At 55.4% G+C, this 19,996-nt stretch overlaps 1 protein-coding gene and 1 pseudogene across 1 annotated transcript; both read right to left on the reverse strand.

Annotated features, from left to right (window-relative positions):
- Nucleotides 1-1,660: 1,660 nt before the first annotated feature.
- On the reverse strand, nucleotides 1,661-18,231 carry MNT (MAX network transcriptional repressor). Its single transcript, XM_006925089.3, has 6 exons — nucleotides 17,690-18,231; nucleotides 11,405-11,984; nucleotides 10,788-10,829; nucleotides 10,539-10,650; nucleotides 5,370-5,562; nucleotides 1,661-5,212 (listed from the first exon to the last, which is right to left on the reverse strand). The coding sequence occupies exons 1-6, from the start codon at nucleotides 17,760-17,762 to the stop codon at nucleotides 4,455-4,457; spliced, it is 1,758 nt and encodes a 585-aa protein (XP_006925151.1). The 5' UTR covers nucleotides 17,763-18,231; the 3' UTR covers nucleotides 1,661-4,454.
- LOC112473370 lies at nucleotides 12,122-12,237 on the reverse strand (annotated as a pseudogene).
- Nucleotides 18,232-19,996: the final 1,765 nt, after the last annotated feature.

Below are 19,996 nucleotides of genomic sequence, written 5' to 3' on the forward strand. Positions count from 1 at the left end.
GAACCTGATAAGCGCCCAAGCTGATCCTGTTGCCTGGAGTAATCAGAATTCCCTCTGCTGACTCTACCTGAAAGTTCACAAAAGGCCCCTGATAAAGTAGCCTGGAAGTGGCCTGGTTCCTTCACATACTCCCACCCATAAGTGTTGGCACTCCCCAGGCCCCTAACTGGACTTCTAGGACCAGAGGGAATCCCAAGCCAAAATGATGGATCTGCTGAGGGTAATGCGTGTATGGATAGGAGGAGCTGGAACTGCGAGGACGCTGCTATAAACGTTATCTCAGGGCACCCTCCAGCTCTCGAAGTAAGTCTTCCTTTCTCACAGAGCAAAGGTGATAAATGGAAGCTCCTGGGTTTCTACTTGAGATTTTTGTTTTCTATTACCCCTCTTTTGCAGGCTCCAGCTGAGCTGGAGGGACTATTCTTTGAGTGCAAGAAGGGGAGTTTCCGCCTACCTTTGAGATACAGTGGTATCTCTCAGGTGCTAATGGGTCATCACTGTCAGAGGCAGAGTCTTCATCTTTGTTCCCAGTGCTGGGAACAGTGTCTGACATTGAGTGGGAGCTCAGGAAATACTAAGCCTAATGGGCGTTTCCTACCCATCTCTTCCTGGAACTACCAGCAGAGGGAGCAAGCGTCTCACAAGTGAAGATCTGACAATTGTGATGGCAATGGATCTAGCCTTTTGAGGCTGGCTTTTCTTCAGAGAATGGAACCCCAAAGACATTCATGGCCACTACTCCCTTCCTTAACGATGACCCCCCACATCCCCAGACCCACCCCAGGAAGAGAAGCTGAATCAGTTCCCCTGGCTGGGGCTGAGTGCGGCAAGTGTCAGGAAGTTAGAAAGGGCAGGATGAGGCGGCCTGCCTGGTCTAGAGCTAGGCCCAGCTAATTGCTCCTTCACCTCCCCACTTACTCCTGAGACAGCCTGCCAAAGGGCTAGTTTTCCCTAAACTGGGAAGAGATGTAGTCATAGGGACAAAGGTCTTTCAGGGCTGACTTAGAACATGGCTCTTTGACCGCTTCCTCTTGTTCCTTTTCCTGAAAGGACAGCCTTATGGACTCCCCATATGACCTGTCCTGACCTCTAACCCATAAACACATCTCTTCTCTGAGGCCTCTTGCCTTCTGAGCACAGATCCTCCACCTTTCCCATTGGAACTTCATCGAGTTCAAGATCCCCAGCTCTGTAATAGGCCCCAGGGCAGGATGGCACTTGCTAAGGAATTCTGATTTGAGATGCAACTGCAGTGCCAGAAGGTCCCAGGCTAGCTGTGACTGTAACAAATCATTCACCCACCTCAAAACTTGTTTCCTTTTCTGCCAGAATAGGGCTAATTTTTGGCTTATTTACTTCGTTCTGTTACAAGATGAAATAAGATAGTGTTTGTAAAAATGATTTGAGGAAGTATAAAGTATTGCAAATGCCTAAGATCAGAACTGCAGTTCTCAGTGCTTGTTAAGGATTCAGCACTGGGATCGCAACCAGGAGGTCCCTAATCTTTTTCTAAAATTGACCAGCTTGGAAGCTGCTTGAGGACTATACCCCAAAAACATCAACAGGAAAAGGACTCTGTTGCTTCCTGCTAGAAATCTTTACTTGAAGTTCTCTTTTTTGTAACAAAAGGACCCAGATGCTGCAGGCTGGCAGCTCCACCTCAGGTTTCAGTGCAGGTTTATTTCAATTTTATATTTTATTACAGGCAAGTGCTTATTACATGGATAGTATTCATGTCTCAATACCTAAAGTCTTGGAGCATGAACAGCCACTAGAATACAGTTCAATAGTAAAAATACAATATGTACAAAATTAGGGTTTTTTTTTTTTTCCCACACAGCAGATGTATCCAAACACATAAAAATCTCTACAGTCTGGGGTCACTACAGTTTATATTTCAAGAAACGGAGACACAGTGACCGAGTCCTCACTGTAAACAAGGGCCACCTCTTGGGGGGATGGGGGTGGGACCCTGGGATGGGGGAGAAGAAGCTGTTCCTGGAGAGAGCAGGGGTTATGGTGACCCTTAATTCTTCTCCAGGCATTCCCTGCCCTTCTTTGCCCCCCCAAGGAACCAACCTCCCCCTCTCCCCGAGGTAAAGACTCCCAGCCAGTGAGCCACTCTTAACATCAAAAAGTAAAACACGCATGAGAGGTAAGATGTGTGTGTGTGTGTGTGTGTGTGCGCGCATGTGCACACACGCGTGTCCCCCAGGCTGGAAGGGCTAGGGAGGGGAGGGGCAGGCGGTCCCACAGGGCGAGGACAGATGTGGTCCTGACAACTCTCAGAAGGGAGACCCAAGGAAGGGCTGGGTGGCGGCTGCCCTCTAGGGCACACAGCGTCACAGCATTCACTAACGACAACAAAAACAACAGCTACAACACCCATCATCACCAATCTGGACATAGTCATTCGGCACTAGATTCAGAGGCCCTCACTGCTGGGGGCAGGGAGGGGCAGGGGCGGCGGGCGGATGAGGTATCTGCAGGCCTTCACAAGTTTCAACTCTGGACCGGCCTCAGGATACAGGGAGGTGAACAGAGCTGAGGACAGGCAGGTCTCACCAATGCTTCTCTGTTCCCTGGGCGCCTGGCCTGCCCATCTACCTGTTCTTTCCATTGTAATCACACTAGGAAGAGTGAAACTGGCTCCCTGGAGAACCAGGAGGGGGGGTGGTGGTGGTGGTGGTGGTGGCGGCGGCGGCTGCAGGCACAGGAAGGCAGCAAGCTTGTGAGGTGGGAGCACTGTGTGGGGCAGTGTGGGGCTCCCTCCTGGAGGTCTCTAAGGCATCAATAGGCCTTCCTTTTCCCCACCTCCAGGAGAGACAAATGAGAAGAAAACAGTCCCCTGGGAGGTCTCCAGGACCAGGAAGGAACTGAAAGGGAGTTCTTAGGCATCTAAATCCATTTAGGACCTTTGCTAGGGCTACTCCAGAGGATCCTGGGCCCCCATGCTCACCCCACCCACCAGCCTGTCAGTGCAAACTTCACACCTAGGGACACTAGCTTCCAACCCCCACACTGAAAGGCCATTGATGAGTGTCCAGGAGGGAAGCCAAGTGTGCACGTGTGTATAACTGAATGTGTCTGACACAAGGCCACTTGTAATAAATACCCACATAAAAAGAGAAGCCAAAGCAGTCTGCCAAGGCAGAGACAGGGAAGTAGCATCCCCTGCACACAAGCCCCTCTCACTCCCCTCTCGAGCTCTGTCTTACCCTTGGCCCAACTAAGGACCTTTCCTCAGAGAAAGGCAGTGGCACACAGAAGCCCCCCACCAGGGAGGGTACACTCAAAACAGCGCACTGGAAAAGGGGGGACATTCAGGGGAAAGAGATGGCGCAAGACGGAGAAGTTGGGGCAGAAGCAGCAGCCCTGTAACAGTCTGGCCTTGCTCCCTCTCTACAGGTCCCCAGGGCCTATTTGGGAAAGGGTTGGGAGCTCTAATGGAACCCCTGGATTTTAACTTCCTGATCGCCCCAACAGTGTGGCTTCAGGCTTCTGGAACCCAGACCTGATGCTGTCCCGTCTCCCAGGCGGCATGAGGCATCCAGGTACACCTATACCTTGGAGGAGTGCAGAGCACTGAGCAGAGACCAAGAAATCAGGGGAGTGAATGACAGCACCACTCCTCTCTGCCTTGTGGAAGCCAAGAGCTATGCCCAGAGATGGGGAGGGACAGGAAAGATGGGGGCAGCCAAGCCCCTCCCTCCCTGCCCCACTCTCAGCCTGCCCTCCTGAGGTCAGGAGCCCAGTGGCTAGGGTTGGGGGACCTTGGAAGCTTGGCAACAGTTTGGGTTTGGTTTACTGTTGATAATCATCTTAACAGTTTCTGCTGTAAGAAATCAGAGTGACTGCAACTGGGTTGGAGAGCCCCAAGGTAGGGCACCCAACTATCAGACCAGCCACTTCCTAGGATTTGTCACCTATACTCAGAGTGGGACTCAAAGAGGTCCCCAACTTTCTGGGCCAAGTTACTTCAGTTCAGCTTCCCCACTCTCCCCTCCAAAGGCTTGGGAAGAGAGGGCTGAGGCTTGGGAGGGGAGGGCCCAGGTGCTCAGCCACCTCATCAGACAGAGCAATAGCAGCAGCAGCAGCACAGGAAGGCAGCAGGAGAGGGAGAAGCTGGAGAACAAGACATCCACATCACACTGGTTTCAGGGGACAGGATAGGGAGACAGGAACGGCACCAGGCCAGACAGGCGGCAAGTCCACCAGAGTCTCTCATTACTTTGTCAAGTCTTAGTGCAGCGGGGTAACCCCCTGCCTTGTGCCCAGCTCCCTGGGGTGGCCCCGCCCTCCCCTGGCTCAGAGTCTCTGCACCCCCTTCCCCTAGGAGGCCTGGGGGTGGGTGTGGGTGGGGTAGGCCTGGCTGGAATGTGTGGAGCTGGTGGGAGAGTGGGGGACAGGTTCCCCTCCTTGCCCCCACTGGGGGCTTCTGAGTGGCCTCATCCTCAAGCCAGCTTGAGTGTGCTGACTGGGAAGGAGGGCATGGTGACCATGGTCACAGGGTTGAGCACTGTCTGGCCCACCAATTGGGGGTGGTGTACCACCTGAGCCCCCACGGCTGGCTTTGCCATGACAGTGGCAGGGGGCCCCAGCCCGGCTGTGCCATTCACTTGCTGGTGTGAGAGAGTGTGGGCGATGTGGCTCACCGCCACAGGCTGGCTCACCGCCACAGGCTGCGGATACAGGGGCAGCTGGGAGCCAAGGTGGGCCACGTGGTTAAGGGTAGCAGGATGCACTGTGATGTGGCCAATGGGGGGTGTGGCAGGTGCCAGCTGCACAGCAGGGCTGGGGGCCGAGGGGGCGATGTGGGCGATGTGCTTGCCGCCTGGCCCCTGAAGAACATGGTTCACAGTCTGGATGACTGAGGCATGGGTGGTGGCTGTGTGGGCAATGACTGTGGAGCCTCCTCCAGCCGCAGCCACCAGATGGGCTGGAGCGGGCACCAGCGTCTGGGCAGGGGCAGCTGGTGGGGGAGGAGGGGCCGGCAGAGGTGTCTTCTGCTGTGACGGAGGCTGCTGCCCCGGGAGATGGGCAGGAGACAGGGCCACAGGCTGGGAGTGGGGATGTGGGTGGGGAGGCAGAGGCGCAGGGGCAGTGCTGGGTGGTGGCTTCGACAGCTCCGGGTGAGGGCGATGGCTCAGCTTAGGTGGGCCCAGGCCAGCCTGGTCCTCTTCCATATCCTCGTCTATGTTGTCCTCACCCTCTGTGGGGGGACACAGGGACAAGGACAGGTCAGAAAGGCTTAGGAACAAGAGGCTGCAAAAGTAAATGCCCTAGGGGGTCTAGGGATATTATGGGGCATCTTTTCTAGCAGGCAAAGGCCTGGCCAGCGAGGCTGGCTTTTGAGGGGTGGAGCTCACCAGAGGCAGTAGAGGTGGAGGCCTGGTCATCTTCAGGTTGGCCCGTCTGCCGGAGCACGCGGTCGATCTCTAGCACGTCCATCCACTGGCTCAGCTCGTGCTTGAGCTCTGCCAACCGCTGCTGCGTGGCAATCTTCTCCCGTGCCAGCCGCTCCATCTCATGCTCATATTCCTTCTCCTTCCTTTTCAGGGACTGGAGAACAGGGCAAAGGACAGTGGAATACCCTGAGCAGGAGCCTTGGGGCCCACAGTATCTCAAACATCTTCCCACAGCCACCCTTGCTTCCTGAACCACAGGGGCAGGTCTGCAGTGACCAGGGGGCCCAGGTTGACAGGGTCTAACGGAGCCCACACCTGCCTCTTGGGCCATAGCTCTGCCCAGTTAGGCCCAGTGTCCTGGGGACTATGGGCTCTCAGGCAGATGCCACTGAAAAAAAGCAAGATCCAGATCAGCTGCTCTCTCATCTCTACAACTCTGTCCCAAGGGGCTTTGCTGCCTCTTGCCCCTTCCACCAACCTGGCAGCATCTCCCTCCATTCTGCAGAGGAAAGAAGGGGTTACAGACTTCTCGGGTATTGCCCAAGGCCTCCCACCACCATTCACACCATTCACACCATTCTGTCACTCACTGACACCACAAGCTACCCTCCTTGGATCCCATTCCCCAAAGAACCTCAAATGGTCCAGCCCTTCTCTCCACCTCATCGATCACTTCAACATCCTTAGATGACCCTCTAGACTTTGTGATCCCTCCCCTCATTTCATTTCTTTGAGCTGCCTCTATTGTGCCCTCAGCAGCTGCTGGCTCTGCATCTCCTCTCTGACCTCCTGGACTACTCTCTGCAGTTACCTCCCTGTGACACCTCTCTACAGCCTCTATTTTTACTGCCTATAGCCTTGACACCCCAGGAGGGTAAATAACCCCCAAGCCCTGGAATGTGCTCCTCCTTTCACACCTGTATATGACTTGCAATGATCAATGAGAAATGGCTCTTGGGATGCTGGATAACACTACTGACTGGACTGAGTACCCCTGGAGAGGCTTCTGTCCTTCACCACAGGTTCCAGGTTGCTCCTACTCCCACTACGCTGTTACTACCCACTTCACTAAGAACACCAGAGGAGAGCTCCCTTACCCATCTCCCTCTAACTCCTCCAGGGCCACAGGTGACCCTATGCCCCTTAGGTTGACCATTCACTTAGGTGCTGGATGCCCCACCTCCCAGACTATGGCACTGCTTCCCTATCAGAAGGGTCTCTAGTTTCCCTTCGCATGAGGCTTATTAACAACTCCAAAGTACCAGCTCATGTCCTCTTTTTCAGCTTCCTTTCATACCAAAAGTGTCACCTGTTCTCCAAGACCACCTCACTCTGACACACTATTATATCAATCTAAGTCTCAAAGGTTTCCTTGCTGCTGGCTTTTCCTTGGCCTGTGTCATGACTACTGGCTCTACCAGATGACACAGACAATCCTGCCCTGCTGCCTCCCAGATCTCTTACTTGACCTGTTCCTGAGCTTCTAGCTTCTAAGGCCTTGCCAGTCATGGCCAGGTGCATACCAAACTCACCAGCTTGTCTTGGTTTGCCTCTCCCAACCCTGTGTGCCCAGAAGCTCACACATGGATCTCCCCTTCTCACCCCTCTAGGTCTTATCTGTTCATGCTCTGACACCACACCTGGGCCCCTACCTCCCCCACTGTTCTTCCCTACCCCACACCCTCATCAGTACATCCTCCTGATGTCTACCACACACCTGAACATTTAATGAGACTGTCAGGTAGAACTTAATCAGACACTGGCTCAAACCATCCTCTAAATGCTTCACTTATTGTCTTTCTACCTCAACACACATTGTCCCTGTCCAACCCTGTGAGATAAGGCAAGGACTCTTCTATAGTTAGCTTATATCCCCTCACTCTACAGTTGCCAGGGCAGAGCTATGGACAGTGTTTCACTCAACCCCAGGGGAAGAATCTGTAAGGGTGTGAGCGTGTTAGTTCCCACCTCCATCCTGACTCTCCTCTTCATCATAGGAGAACCAGTCATCCATTAGACTTGAGTTTCCCTTGATTCCATTTCCTATGGACAGTTTTGCAGCAGCCTCTCCTGACTATCACCTGCCCTTCCTGAGCATGGCAACATTTTCAACTCCACACAGCAACCAGGCCCAACTTGCCCAGGCTCCCTCTGCAGCTCTTAACTCCTTGCATTTCTGACCTCACCAGTAAGAGATTCCTCAAATCATTAGTGTCTGTGATACAAAACCCAGATACAGCCATACCCTGTGCTTGCCTGAAACCTGGTAGTTTTACACCTCTGTCGCCAGTCACAGGCCACACACGGCCTCCTCTATCATCCTGGCTTTGAGTTTTACCTACTCCTCCCTTTATATTTCTACCAGAAATATCTCTCCCCTTACCCACACACAACTGTCTGGCTTCTCACTCAAAGAGGCCAGTGCTAGACATGACAGCAGATGAAGCCACATCAATGATGGGGTCTGTGGTGAACCCTCACTCCAACTTGACTGTTGGGGGCTGGTAGTGGCCCTCCTAAACTCTACATGCTAGCAGTGAGGGTGGACTTCTGGCTTGGGGAGAGAGAACTTCAGGGCTCAAACCTCCTCTTCTCACCTAGCCCAGTTCTCCACGAGCCTACAGCCCCCTGGAAAAATTTCCTAGGGTCTAACTTTAGTCCACACTGCTTCACTGTAAAGTCATTCCCTCCCTAAAACCACTTGGATATGTGTTTTGGTACCTACATACTCCTCTTCCTGTTTCTAACCACTTCACTGTGGCTTTCTTCAAATCCTTTACCACCTCCAAGTCACTCTGGATCTGGCTGGGGGCTACAGTCTTCCCACAGCTTCCTGCCTCAGCACACGACCAATGCCCTCAGTCTACACATCCTACATGGTCTCTCCAGTACTCTTTCGACTCCCATCTAGTGCCCTGCTGCCCCCCAAGTCTGTAAGACAACCTTCCTTGCCATCTTTAACTTCCAAAAATGCACCCTGCTTCCTCCTGCTGGAGAAACTTTGGCCTGCACTGTGCTCTCTGCCTTCCATTTTGCCTAGGTCACCCTGAGGGAGGCCTTCAGGTCTCAGCTCAAATGCCCGGTCCCTAGCAACAACTTCTCTAACTCTCCAGAATAGACCTTGCAATCCCTGTTCCTATTATGCCCTCACAGCACAGTCCTGTTTAGTTTATTTGCTATGAGGTCAGAGACCCACACTTTTTTCTTTGCTCTCCACTTTATCCTCAGAATCAGACACAGGGCTGTCCAAAGTACCTGAAGGAATATATAAATCAATGAAGTTGTGGCTGTATAGCCTTGTAAATTTTCTGTTTCTGCTTCCATTGTCAGCCCCAGAACAAGTATCTCTATGGACACCTGGGTCTCCCTACTTACTCATTCCAGGCCCACCTCTGGAGTCTGGTGGGTCTACTCTCTATTTCTGATTTATTTTCATATCCACACGTCATGCAAACAAGGTTTCCCTCTCAGCATGTTTCTATAGAGAACCTTCTCACTTCTCAATAATTACTATTAAGTTAATATTGATAGCCATCCTCATTATGAAGATACTATTTTTTTTCTTATTTAGCACCACTACAGTACAAGACAAAAAAAGGATATTCACATAAATGCCACAGCATTTGGACAGGGATTTACTCCCAGGCCACATGGCTGTGTATAACTGAAAAACCAATAACATACTCAAGCCCAAGTTCTGCAAAAACCACACAGAAATAAGCCTCCGGGCCGTTCCGGACACAGGCAAAGCCCCGCCCCTCGCGGCGCACGCGCGTACCCACGCGGACTCGGCTTTGCTGCGTCACTCCCCGCCCGCCAGAAGCCCCTGTCCAACTTCTTCATCAGGGAAGTGGGCACAGCCACATCTTTTTAGTCTTAAGATGGGAGGCAGAACACTAACAGTAATAAAAAGAGATTCCCACCAATCTTCGAGCCCAGCCCCGCCCCCTACGCTGGAGGGCGGGCGGAAGGACGCCCGTTCGCGGGAGGCCGGGGCTGGGAGCAGTAGGAAAGGAGTGCCTCCGCCCCTTAACAAGTCAGACGGCGGTTACCCCAGGGCTGTGACCCCGCAGTTGAGGCCAGGGGAGGGGTGGCGGCCCGCCGCTGGCTCCCAGCCCGGCCCTCACGCTTCCCGAGTGCGCCGATAGGGAGACCCCAAAGGTTCCTCCGTCCCTGACCCGCGCGGGCTGGGAGCCCTAAGCCCCACCCATTCACCAACGGCTCCGTTCCGACTAAGTCTCCGCGGCAGCCGAGCGTGGCCACCCGCCCCACCCCCACAGCCTCCTCCCGGGCACGCGGAACCTTCGGCCGGTTTCCAGGGAAACCGAAACTCGGGAGTCATGGCAACAGTCTTATCTGGCGGACGCCCCCCCAACCCTGTACTGTAGAGAGGAATCAATGCCCAAAGGAAGGGGGCACACGGCCAGGAGGGCCCCTTGAAAAGGGCTTTAAAAAAACCCAGCCGGAAGGAGAACACAATTTTTAAAGGTTCGATGACCCCGGGGCTGTTTGTCACCCAGTCAGATGGCCGCATTTCCCCAACCCCTAAGTTTAACCCCCAAACTCGGGTCGTGGCACTTCAGTGCGCTCACTGAAGGGATCTTAATCCTGGAATGAAAGTGGGGGTGTTCACTCGCAAGCCGCCTTGTGGAAGGAGCCACGCCCAAGGCCGCCCCCTCACACACACACACACACAAGTGAGATAGACTCAGGCCAAATCCGGTTTCCGCCCCTACACTGCAAGCGGGTGGAAGCTCACCCGCGGTGCACTAATAACATCAGGCGGAAAAGCCGGGCTGGGTACCGGGTTTGACGCGGAGCTGCGGGGCCCTGCTGATGGCGGGGCTCGCCGGGGCTCCGCGAGGCGGTACGGCGGGGGAAGGGAAGAGCGAGGAAAAGAAAGGAGCGCCCCTGCCGCCCTTCCTGCGCAGGCGTCCTCTGGTCCCCTCCCGGGCGGGGAGCCCCGCTGACGTCAGCCGGCCAGGCCATGTGCTCAGCGCCCGCGTGGAGGCAGGCGGGGCAGCCAGCGGAGGGAGCGAGGGCGGGCGGGGCCGCGGTGAGGGGTGGAGGGCAGTGGGGAGGAAGCTGGCGCTGCCTGCCTCCTCTTGGCGGGGCTTCCCTCCCCCATACCTGGATGTACCGCAGTGCCGTCCGCAGCACGCTCAAATTCGATGTCTTCTTGTCGTCCACGTTGGGGATGTTTCGCTTCAGGGTCTCAAAGCATTCCTTCAAGTGGGCCCTCCTGGGGAGAGGAGGGGGAGCAGCGCAGGTCAGCCAGCACCAGGGGGGTGGGGAAAGGGTGAGGAAGGGGAGGGAAGGGCCCAGGAGAGCTTGGGGGACCAAGGGTGGGACCAGAGTCACACACGCACGCACACACACCTGTTTTTCTCCAATTTGTTGTGGACTTCTCTGGTTCCGATCCTGTAACCCAGACAGACAAGAGGCTCAGGGAGGAGGGCCTGATTAGGCGGCCTTCCTGCCCCCTGCCCCCACCCCCCAAATGCCACAGGCTTTTTGTCCCCGACTTTCTCTAGAAAAGCTGCAATGGGAAATGTTTGCCCTGTGCCCTGTTGCATTCACCCCCTGGAGGGCACATGTATGCTCACAATTCACAACTCCTTTAATCCTCCATGCTACCTCTTCACCTCTGGAGGAGACAGGGGGGTCCTGAGACTCAGAAAATAGCCAGTTAATCCCCCAACCCTCACCCAAGGCCTATAATAGAACATTGCCCAAAGACATGTAAATGGTATCAGCCCCAACCTTGGGGGTCAGAGAACACAGAAGCCTGAGAACAGAGGGCAAGAGCCATTCTCCACTACTCGAGTGGAGATGGGCATCAGCACATTAAGAATGTGTCCAAATATAGGAGGGCACCACTAGTTTGGAGAGGTAGGGAGGGTGTGGCTTGGGGGGGTACTTTCTCTTGCACACACAGCCTAGGGGGTGGGCAGTTCTCTCCACCCCACCGCCCCACTCTGCCACACCTCACTCACCCCCCAGGCCTCTTCTTCTGTTCGCCGGATTTGACTTCTTCAGCTGGAGCCAACTTCAGGGTCCCAAGAGTGGGTGGGGGTGGCTGCTGGGGGGCCAGCTGGGGCTGGACTCCAGGGTGTGGTGCTATGGTCAGGATGGGTGTGGGGAGGGGCTGCAAAGGCTTGGGGCTGCCAGTAGGCGGAAGGGTGGTCTTGGAGTCTGGCAGTAGGGGAGCAGGGGTAGGCACCTGTGGCCTGGTGGGCAGGGAAGCAGGCTCCTTAATGCTGAGTCCAGGGGTGCTAACCAGGGCTGGCTGGCGAGGCGCCAGGGGCAGAGGCTGGGCTGCAGGGGGCAGTGGTGGGGCTGGGGGCAGAGGCTGAGGGGAGTTGGTCACTACTGGAATAGGAATGACAGTCAGTGGGGTGGGAGTGGCAAGTGGGGGTGGGGGTGCAGGTGGGGGTGCTGGGGGCGACAGAGGCAGGGGCGGTGCCTCAATTTGGGGTTCCTCCACAGGCAGGGCATGGGCCAGCCTAGCCAGGCTGCTGGCCTTCTTCTGTTCCTGCTCCCGCTCCCGCTCCAAGCGAAGCCGCTCCTGCTCCTCTAAGCAGAGAGAATACAAGGGGCATCTCAGCAGGGCCAACAGTCCTGGACTTTAGCTTCACCTGTCCTCCAACCGTAACTCGCCCTCTGATCTTGTCCCAGTCGGGTTTTTTTTAATATGAATTTATTATTATTTATGCCTACAGCACCTGGTCTACCTAGGTGGTCCCCCGTCCAAGTACTAACCAGGCACAACCCTGCTTAGCTTCCGAGATCGGACATCGGGCTTGTTCAGGGTGGCATGGCCATAGACCATGGACCATGGCTACACTGGGGCGCAAACCCAGGACCTTCTGCGTGTAAAGCAGACGTGCTAACCGCTACACTATGGAACCATGTCCCGAGTCAATGTTTAATGACATCTCTGCTCAGCCTGAGAGGTCACAAATACCCATCCACATCAAGCCAGGCACTGGGCTAAGTGCTAGGGGCATAGGCGTGAACAAATGAAACATACCCAGTCCCTGCCTTTGCTGGGCTCACATCCTGGGGGTGAGGGGAGGGACAAGTAACAGGAACAACAGGCTAGGGGGAAGAGAGGCCTTAGGCAGAGCAAGAACTGTCAGAGAGGGTGCTGGTAAGGCCTGGCAACCTGATGGTTGAGGGGTTAAGCAGCTGATAAGCAGGAAGGGTCAGGAACAAGAGTGATAGGTGAGGTGGGCAGAAGCCAGTCACAAAAGACCTCACAGGCCACCAAAGGAGAATGAAGGGGGCAGGGGCAGACAGATCATAGCTTCTGGGCAAGACTTTCAACAGTACTTACCAAGTACCTTCTAGAAGGCAGGCAATACCTTCGTTTCACAGATGAGCTAAATGAGCTCAGAGAGGCAAAGTGATTTGTTGAGGATCACACAGCAAGTCACAGGTAAAATGGGCTAGACCCAGCTAGATCTCTTGACACCTGGTGGATGCCCAGTATTTGCTGTGCCAACCTATGCTCACTAGGTGTCTACACATACGCACACACCTAGGTCTTAACAAGAGCACCCCACTACAGGCAGGGCAAGGACATCGCCTTCAACTCACACATAAGGAAACTAGGCCCAGGAGTCAGGACTCCCAGGCTAGATCCCAAAGCCTGTGGTTACCTCAGGGACCATACAAAACACTTAGTCCTTCTCTGCCCTGTCATGCTAAAACTCATTTTCCCTAAATCCCCCCTGTCCTTCCACCACCCCCAGCAGCACAAACTAGAAAGGTAAGAGGCAGGCAGAAAGGAAAGCCTGGCTGTTAAAAAGCAATTGAACAGGGCAATGAGCTTAGGCAACCTTGCACCATCAGTCCAGCATCTCTGCTGAAAGCCATGCAGGAATGGGAGAGGGCCCTTTCTGCTCCAGGGGTCCTACTTCATCTCCACCCTGCCCTGTTTAGGGGCCCCACCATTCTGGTTCCCTGACTACAGGGCTGGGCCAGGGCTCTGAGGAGGAGCTGCAGCCCCCAGGCCAAGAAGCAGGCTGGTCAACTAGCCCTCCCTCTTGCCCTGGATTCACCACACTGCTGACTAACCCAGCTGAGAGCATTGGTCTACAGACACGCCCCAAAAACGCCACCCCACAAAGGGTGGAGCTGAGGGATGTGGTTGGCTAAGTGCCCCCTCTCAGCAGGAGGGCATCAATCCCCTACATGTCTGTCTAGCTCTGGGGCCCCCAAAACCCTGAGGCCTCAGGACCCTTTGGCCAATCAACAACTTGAGTGAGCCAGGCCTGCTCTGAGCCCCTCCCTCCCACACAGGAGAAGAAGCAAAGGAGGAAGTAGAGGGGGACGTGCTCTGAGAGGGGAAGCACTCAGTGGTTTCCCAGCAGCTAGAGCTCAAAGGCTGGACAGGTCAGTACAGGCCTCTTCTGTATCTCCCCTGCCTGGCTATAGGCCAAAGCAGGTTTCTACTACAGTGAGAGGAGGCCTTGCTCTCCCAGGCCTTTTCAGCCAGCACTGACTGATGTCACAGCCCCATAGAAAACCAGCTCTCTCTGCTCCAACTTCCCAAAGACCACACAGGGAAGAAGCCTGCTGTTCCAGCTACAGAGCCCTTCTCAAGCCCAGCCTGGAATATCCCTAATCCAATTCCCTGCTCAACCTCCTTACTTGCACCTACCCCATTCCTAAGACAAGGCTCTGGAGCTCAGGGCCAAACACAGCGCCCCCTTCCATTCCTTTGAGCCAGGACCCAACTTTCATTGGTCTTGAGGCAAGTGTTCCACCCTCCCATAAACGGGAGGACAGACAGGGCTCCAAGGATAGGTGCCCTGGGAACTGAGATTGAAGGCAGACCTCATACTCCCCATACTTTAAAGCAACTCCAAAGCTCATCCAGGAAATGGCCTTCTCACCTACCCTCTCTCTTCCAGAGCCAGGCAGATATGCCTCACAGGTGCCAGGAAAGGCCCAAGTGAATAGCCAAACTATCACACCTGGATCAGCATGAAAAAGCTTAACGGGTGGTGAAAAAGGAGAGGTGGCCCAAGCCAGATCCAGCCCATCAAAGCTTCCTGCATCCTGCCAGCCAGCTCTGACTCAATTTTCAGCCAGCATGCACTGCAGAGAGGGAGACAGTGGGGGGACCAAGCTGGCAGTCCCTTGAGGCCTCCCTCAGGAGCATATGGGTTTAGGCTCTTTAAAATAATGCTCTGCTGCACTCATGAGTGCACACCCTCTCTCATTCCTACATATGCACATACATACTCTGTTACCTTCCCTGAGCTGTGACCAGAGGCTGTCCCCCTCGTAAGAATTTAGCATAACCCCCCTGGGGTGATTCAGGAGCCACTGTGGAGAGTATGGGCATTGGGTTCCCTTTAGCCAGCTCTCACCACTGTGGCCCAGGGGCTTGGCAGGCACAGGGTTGGGACCTGAGGAATCCACACCTGGTGATCCTAAATATTCAGGGTAATTCTCCCTTTCTGCATGCTAACAGGTAGGAGAGAGATTCATTAGAGCCACCTCCATGAATACTGGAAATGACCAGGCCCTTCTGCTAACCACCAGGATGGCCTTGTCCTTCCTTCTCTGAGTGCTCCCAAGCTCACTGTGTGTGTGTGTGTGTGTGTGTGTGTGTGTGCGCGCGCGCACGCACATCCTCAGGTTCATCATGGGAGCAAACTGCCTGCTCTAGGTCAGGAAAATGACCCTTGAGGTTAAACAGGGGCATGCACAAGAGGCTCCTGGTTCAGAGCTGATCAGGTACAAGCCCTGGGACAGTATTTCTGGTCAGCAGGTTCATGCACCAACCCCCTTTTCTTCCATTCTTCCCATCCCCGGTCAAAGGACAGACCCTCAAGAAGGAGAAAAGAATTCTAAAGATTAAACTACTGTAGCCAGGTCTAGCCATCTGTTTTTGGTGTAGATTTGGCTTTCCAGCCTCCACCCATCCCCTAAGACCCCTGCCCCACCAACAAGAAGCTGTGACTGGACAGCTAATCTGGGCTGCAACTCAGCTCCCTGCCTCCAGTTCTCACCACCCGGAGAAGGCGGCAGAAATCTGCAACTTCTTAGGAGAGAACCATTCCTAGATTCCTTCAACGTGTTGTACACATCATCCCTGTCCTTCTGGATTGGGTGTGGACTGACATTTTGGAAAGGGCAGGAAAGGTAACATTGGGAATCTCTCCCCTTCCCCATATGGCCAACAAGCTTGCAAGTAAAGTGAAGGTGAAGTGAGCAATTCCTTGGGACTAGGTCAGGGTTAATTCTGTTCACCTCAAGCACAGCGCCTGGTACATAGTAGGGACACAATAGGTTATTCTCAAATTGCATTGTGTTGATGGTGGTAGATGACTCAGTCTCTCCAAATCTTGTGCACACACCTCCCCCCACACGCAGGACATTGTCACCACCAACACTGTCCACCGCCGGAGGCTGCTCTGGACCCCAAAGACAAGGGGGAAGGTCGCGTGAGCTGATGTCCTAACTCATCAGTTCTGCAAAACTCAAGCATCTCGGTCTCACATATCTCGAGTGACTTTTGACCTTGAGAGGCCGGTCGACCCGACTAGGCCGGCAATCCCGGCGTCCGCCCCCTCCCCAGTCCAGGGGACTGTGGGCCTGGAACAAAGATCAAACACACACACACACACACACACACACACACGCGCGCGCACACACACACACACACACACACACCAAACACACACTACTACCTCCTGCATGACTCATCATTGAAGCAACAATAGGGAGAGAAAGGAGGGCGAAGCATAATCACCACCACAACCAACCCGGCTTAAGGGTTGGGAGGGGGAGGGTTGGAGAGGGCAGGAGTCCCCGGATACCGCATAAGCACCGACGGATTCAGGGCCGAGACCCTAGCAACAGAAAACAGAGGTCTTTCCCCTCCAGCTCCTATATCTGAAGCAAGCTGAAGCTGGGGACCATCAAAAAGGGCGCGTGGGGAGAGGGATCATCTGAAATCTTGGTCTCCCCCCTTTCGAGGGAGCGCCAAAGACTGCCCCTTCTCAGCCTGGCTCATTCCACAATGTGGCCAGGGATGGTGCCAGGAGGTCCTGGTGAAAATGTTTTGGGGTAAGTGGGAATGTGAGCTCTAAATGTCCTGTCGGTGTGCGGTTCTGAGGGTTTCCCTCGCTCCAGGATCAAAAACTGGAGGTTGCAGTGAGAACCGACAGGTGAGCTCGGCTCCTCCTTCGTAGGGTAAAGGCTCACCCCAGTAGATGCCCAGCGCCCAGTGCCAGAACCCAACCCGGCGCAAGGACCCCAGCCAGCCCCGCCCATGTCCCGCCTCCCGCCGAGAGCGAGGCAGAGAGGAGGGGCCAGGCCGCGCGGTCCCCAGCGGGAGTGTCCCCCGTGCACGTGGTCGGGGGCGGGGCCCGTCCACGTCACTACCCAGTGTAACCAACGGGCTTGGAACGCAGGCACACGCAACATTCCAGCCGAGAGCGGGTTTGGAACGCGCAGACACGCCACATTCCACACCGGCTAAAGTGGGGCACAGGAAGGGGGGCCCCAGAACTGCCCCCCAGCGACCTGTGGGCCGTATCTCAAACATCCGATCAGCCTGGCTCTCACCCAAACCCCTGACGCGCGACCCAGCCCAAGCTCTGGGAGGCGGGGTCAGGCGGGGCTGGCCAGGATCATAAGACACGCGATGTCATTTCATTCTGCAAAGGCCGCCTCCGCCCCAAGCGGCGCGTAGATCTGCCGGGAGCACCCCCCCGCACCCTCCCCACAGGGCCAGGGAAGACAGGGAGCTGCTCCGCGTAGAGTAATTCCTACCCCCCACTCCGTTACACACACGCCCACTCTTATGCACTCTACACTCGCCCGTCCGTACATCATCCGCTCTCCTCGAGGTTCCCATCACATATCGCCTGTGCACACACGCACGCACACGCAGGTCTGCCACCCCCACGCAACACCATTGATCACCCCCCCTCAGCTCACACATCCTCTGCGCTACGGAGGGCGCCGCTGGCCCATGGGAAAACAGCTCCCCCACGAACGGTGTACAAGGGGTGGCAGGCAGCTGGGGTGGCGCCCACAGGAGCCAGGTCTCTCACTGCATGTTAATGAATTCAGTAATTAATTTCACTGTCCACAACACTCCTCTCGAGTGGCGGCTCTTGTGCGGAGCCTTGCGCTGTCCCACTTCGCCGGCCTCCAGGGAGGGGGTCCTGCCTGTGGTTCTGGCGTGGGTTTGGGGACCGGGGTCGCTCGCCTCCCCTTCCCCTGTGCCCCTGGGGCCCAGCCCGGCCGCTCACCACGTGCTCTCTGTTGTTGCTGTGCTTGCCATTCCAGGAAGCGGGCCGCCTCCAGTAGCGTCTCTATGCTCATCGCGTCAAGAGCTGCCGGGGGCGCGCCTGGGCCGAGACTGCGGCCCGCGAGCCGGGCACAGGTCAGGCTGGCGGGCAGGCAGGAGGGAGGGGTCACCTCCGGGGGACGACAGGGCTGGGCGACGCAACGCACTCCACAAGGAAGAACGAGAAAGCACGGGGAGAAAAATCAATGTCTCCCAAAATATTTGCGAAATGTAATTTGCAAATTTTTAAAAATTTGATGCAAAAAAAAAAAAAGAGGCGGCACTGCCTCCCTCCTTCTCCCTCTCTTCTTCTCTTCTAATGCCTCCCGCCCCGCGGCCCCCAGGAGTCCCGCCGACAAGAAAAGGCTTTGCAACAAGATGGCGAGGAGGCACCGACACACACAACAAGGGAAGGAGCCGCGCTGCCCCCGGCCGCCGCCCCCGCTACTACACCGGGGCCGCAGCCAAAGCCCGGACCGGAGCCCCCACCCGCAGGGCCGCGGCGTCTCACGGAAGGAGGGGCGGGGCCTCAAGCGATCTAGTCCCGCCCACCATAGACGGCGCGCGCACACGTGGCCTGGGTGGGGGGTGGGAAAAGCTCCAGCCCGGTTCGCGCCCTGCATTTCCGCTTTCCCGCTTTACCCCGCCCGGATCTGGCCACAGGTTGAGCTAGGGCTCCACGTTTGGGTCATTCACAACGAAATTTGTCCTGCTGCAGGGAAGGAAGGGTGGAAAATTTAAGACTTAGCTCAAATAAGGATATTCCGGGTCAAGAAAACAGTATTATAGAGATTGGCGTAATCCCTAGGTCTTCGTTCTCTACCCACACGTGACCTAATTCCTGCAACTACCCGGCTGTCGCAATTCCCCCGGGATCCGCCTCTGGGCGGGGCTGACAGCATGAGGCTGCCAGAAAACTGGCGGAGGGAGCGGAGTGGTGATCCGATTCCGCGTTTTGCCTCCCTTCCTCCCCCCGCAGTGCGTTCGCATCCTATTAGGCTACGTCACCGGGCCATGGGCCAATGGGCGGGCAGGACAACACGGCATGGAGCAGCTCCACATGGACACCCCGCACCGCCAGCCTTCTGTTTAAAGGGCCAGTGTCTATCAGGGTCACATTCGCGGGTGCGGATGAGACCACTTTGTGAACGGAGGGTGGGACGCCGAGAAGGAAATTCTGCAGTTGTGTCCAGGCCTATCTTTGACTTTTCACCCCTCTTCTTTTAAAACCAAGTCTTTCCTTGCCCCTAAACTCTTGTCTTTGTCCACGCACGTCTGATGTGGGTGGAGATTCCACTGCACCACCCCAAAGGCTACCCTTTACTCCAGGGCCGAAGCCGGGGACGGGGCGGGGGCGGTTTAGGCTAGGTGTCTACAGCTTAGACCAAGGGGGCGTGGTCCAAGTCGGGAACAACAACGTGGAGAGCGGAAGCCCAGCCCTCCCCTTGGCTGGGAGAAAGAGGCCCCGGGTGGTGTGCGGGGGCGGGGCCTCTCTGCTGACCTCCACCGCGCTCCCTGCGAGGGCGGGACCCCCGGCTGTTGGTCTTTACCGCTGGTTCTTGCGGTAGTGTTTGGGAGTTCCTGGGGGTACGATCGGAAAGTTAGACCCTGAGGTCAGCTTGCCCAAATCCTCACATTCTGCAGATACGGAAACTGAGGCCCAGAGACGAGAAAGGATTTTTCTAAGGTCACGCAATATTCCAATTGCTCTTCCTCCCTGGTAGAGGATCCACCGGGCGACTTTTTTGAAGGCAGATATAGGGCAGGAACCCTAATTAGGAAAATGTCCTGGAGGAATATCAAATTGCTTGCACGGGGTCAGACTACTTACCATGTGATTGGGACCACCAAAATCTTTTTTACCTGAAATTCGTTGTTATGCTTTGGTGGACACAGTAACCCCACTGATACAGTCGGTAGTGACAAGCACTGGCCGGCTGAAGGCATATTTGGGGAACCATTTGAGGACGTCCAGCTCTGCTGTCTCAATGCCAGCAGGCCTGGGGGCCCTTGGTCCTGGCCCCAGATTCCTTTCTTTGCTAACCAGTATATTGGGACAATGCCATTTGGGTCAGGACCCCACAGCATGGGCTTCGTCATCATACAAAGCCAGAAAGCAAACCTTTTTGAGAAACAGCTCAGTGGCAGACCACCCTGCCAATCTATCTCATCCTATTCCCACTGCACCCTAAAGGGAGACTAGAAGAAAGCTAGATGCATTGAAAGATAGTACAGGTAGATGCATGCTCCTTTCCTTACCCTTGAGGGT

This window comes from Pteropus alecto, unplaced genomic scaffold, assembly GCF_000325575.1.
Source record: "Pteropus alecto unplaced genomic scaffold, ASM32557v1 scaffold98, whole genome shotgun sequence".
In the NCBI taxonomy this organism is placed as follows: domain Eukaryota; kingdom Metazoa; phylum Chordata; class Mammalia; order Chiroptera; family Pteropodidae; genus Pteropus; species Pteropus alecto.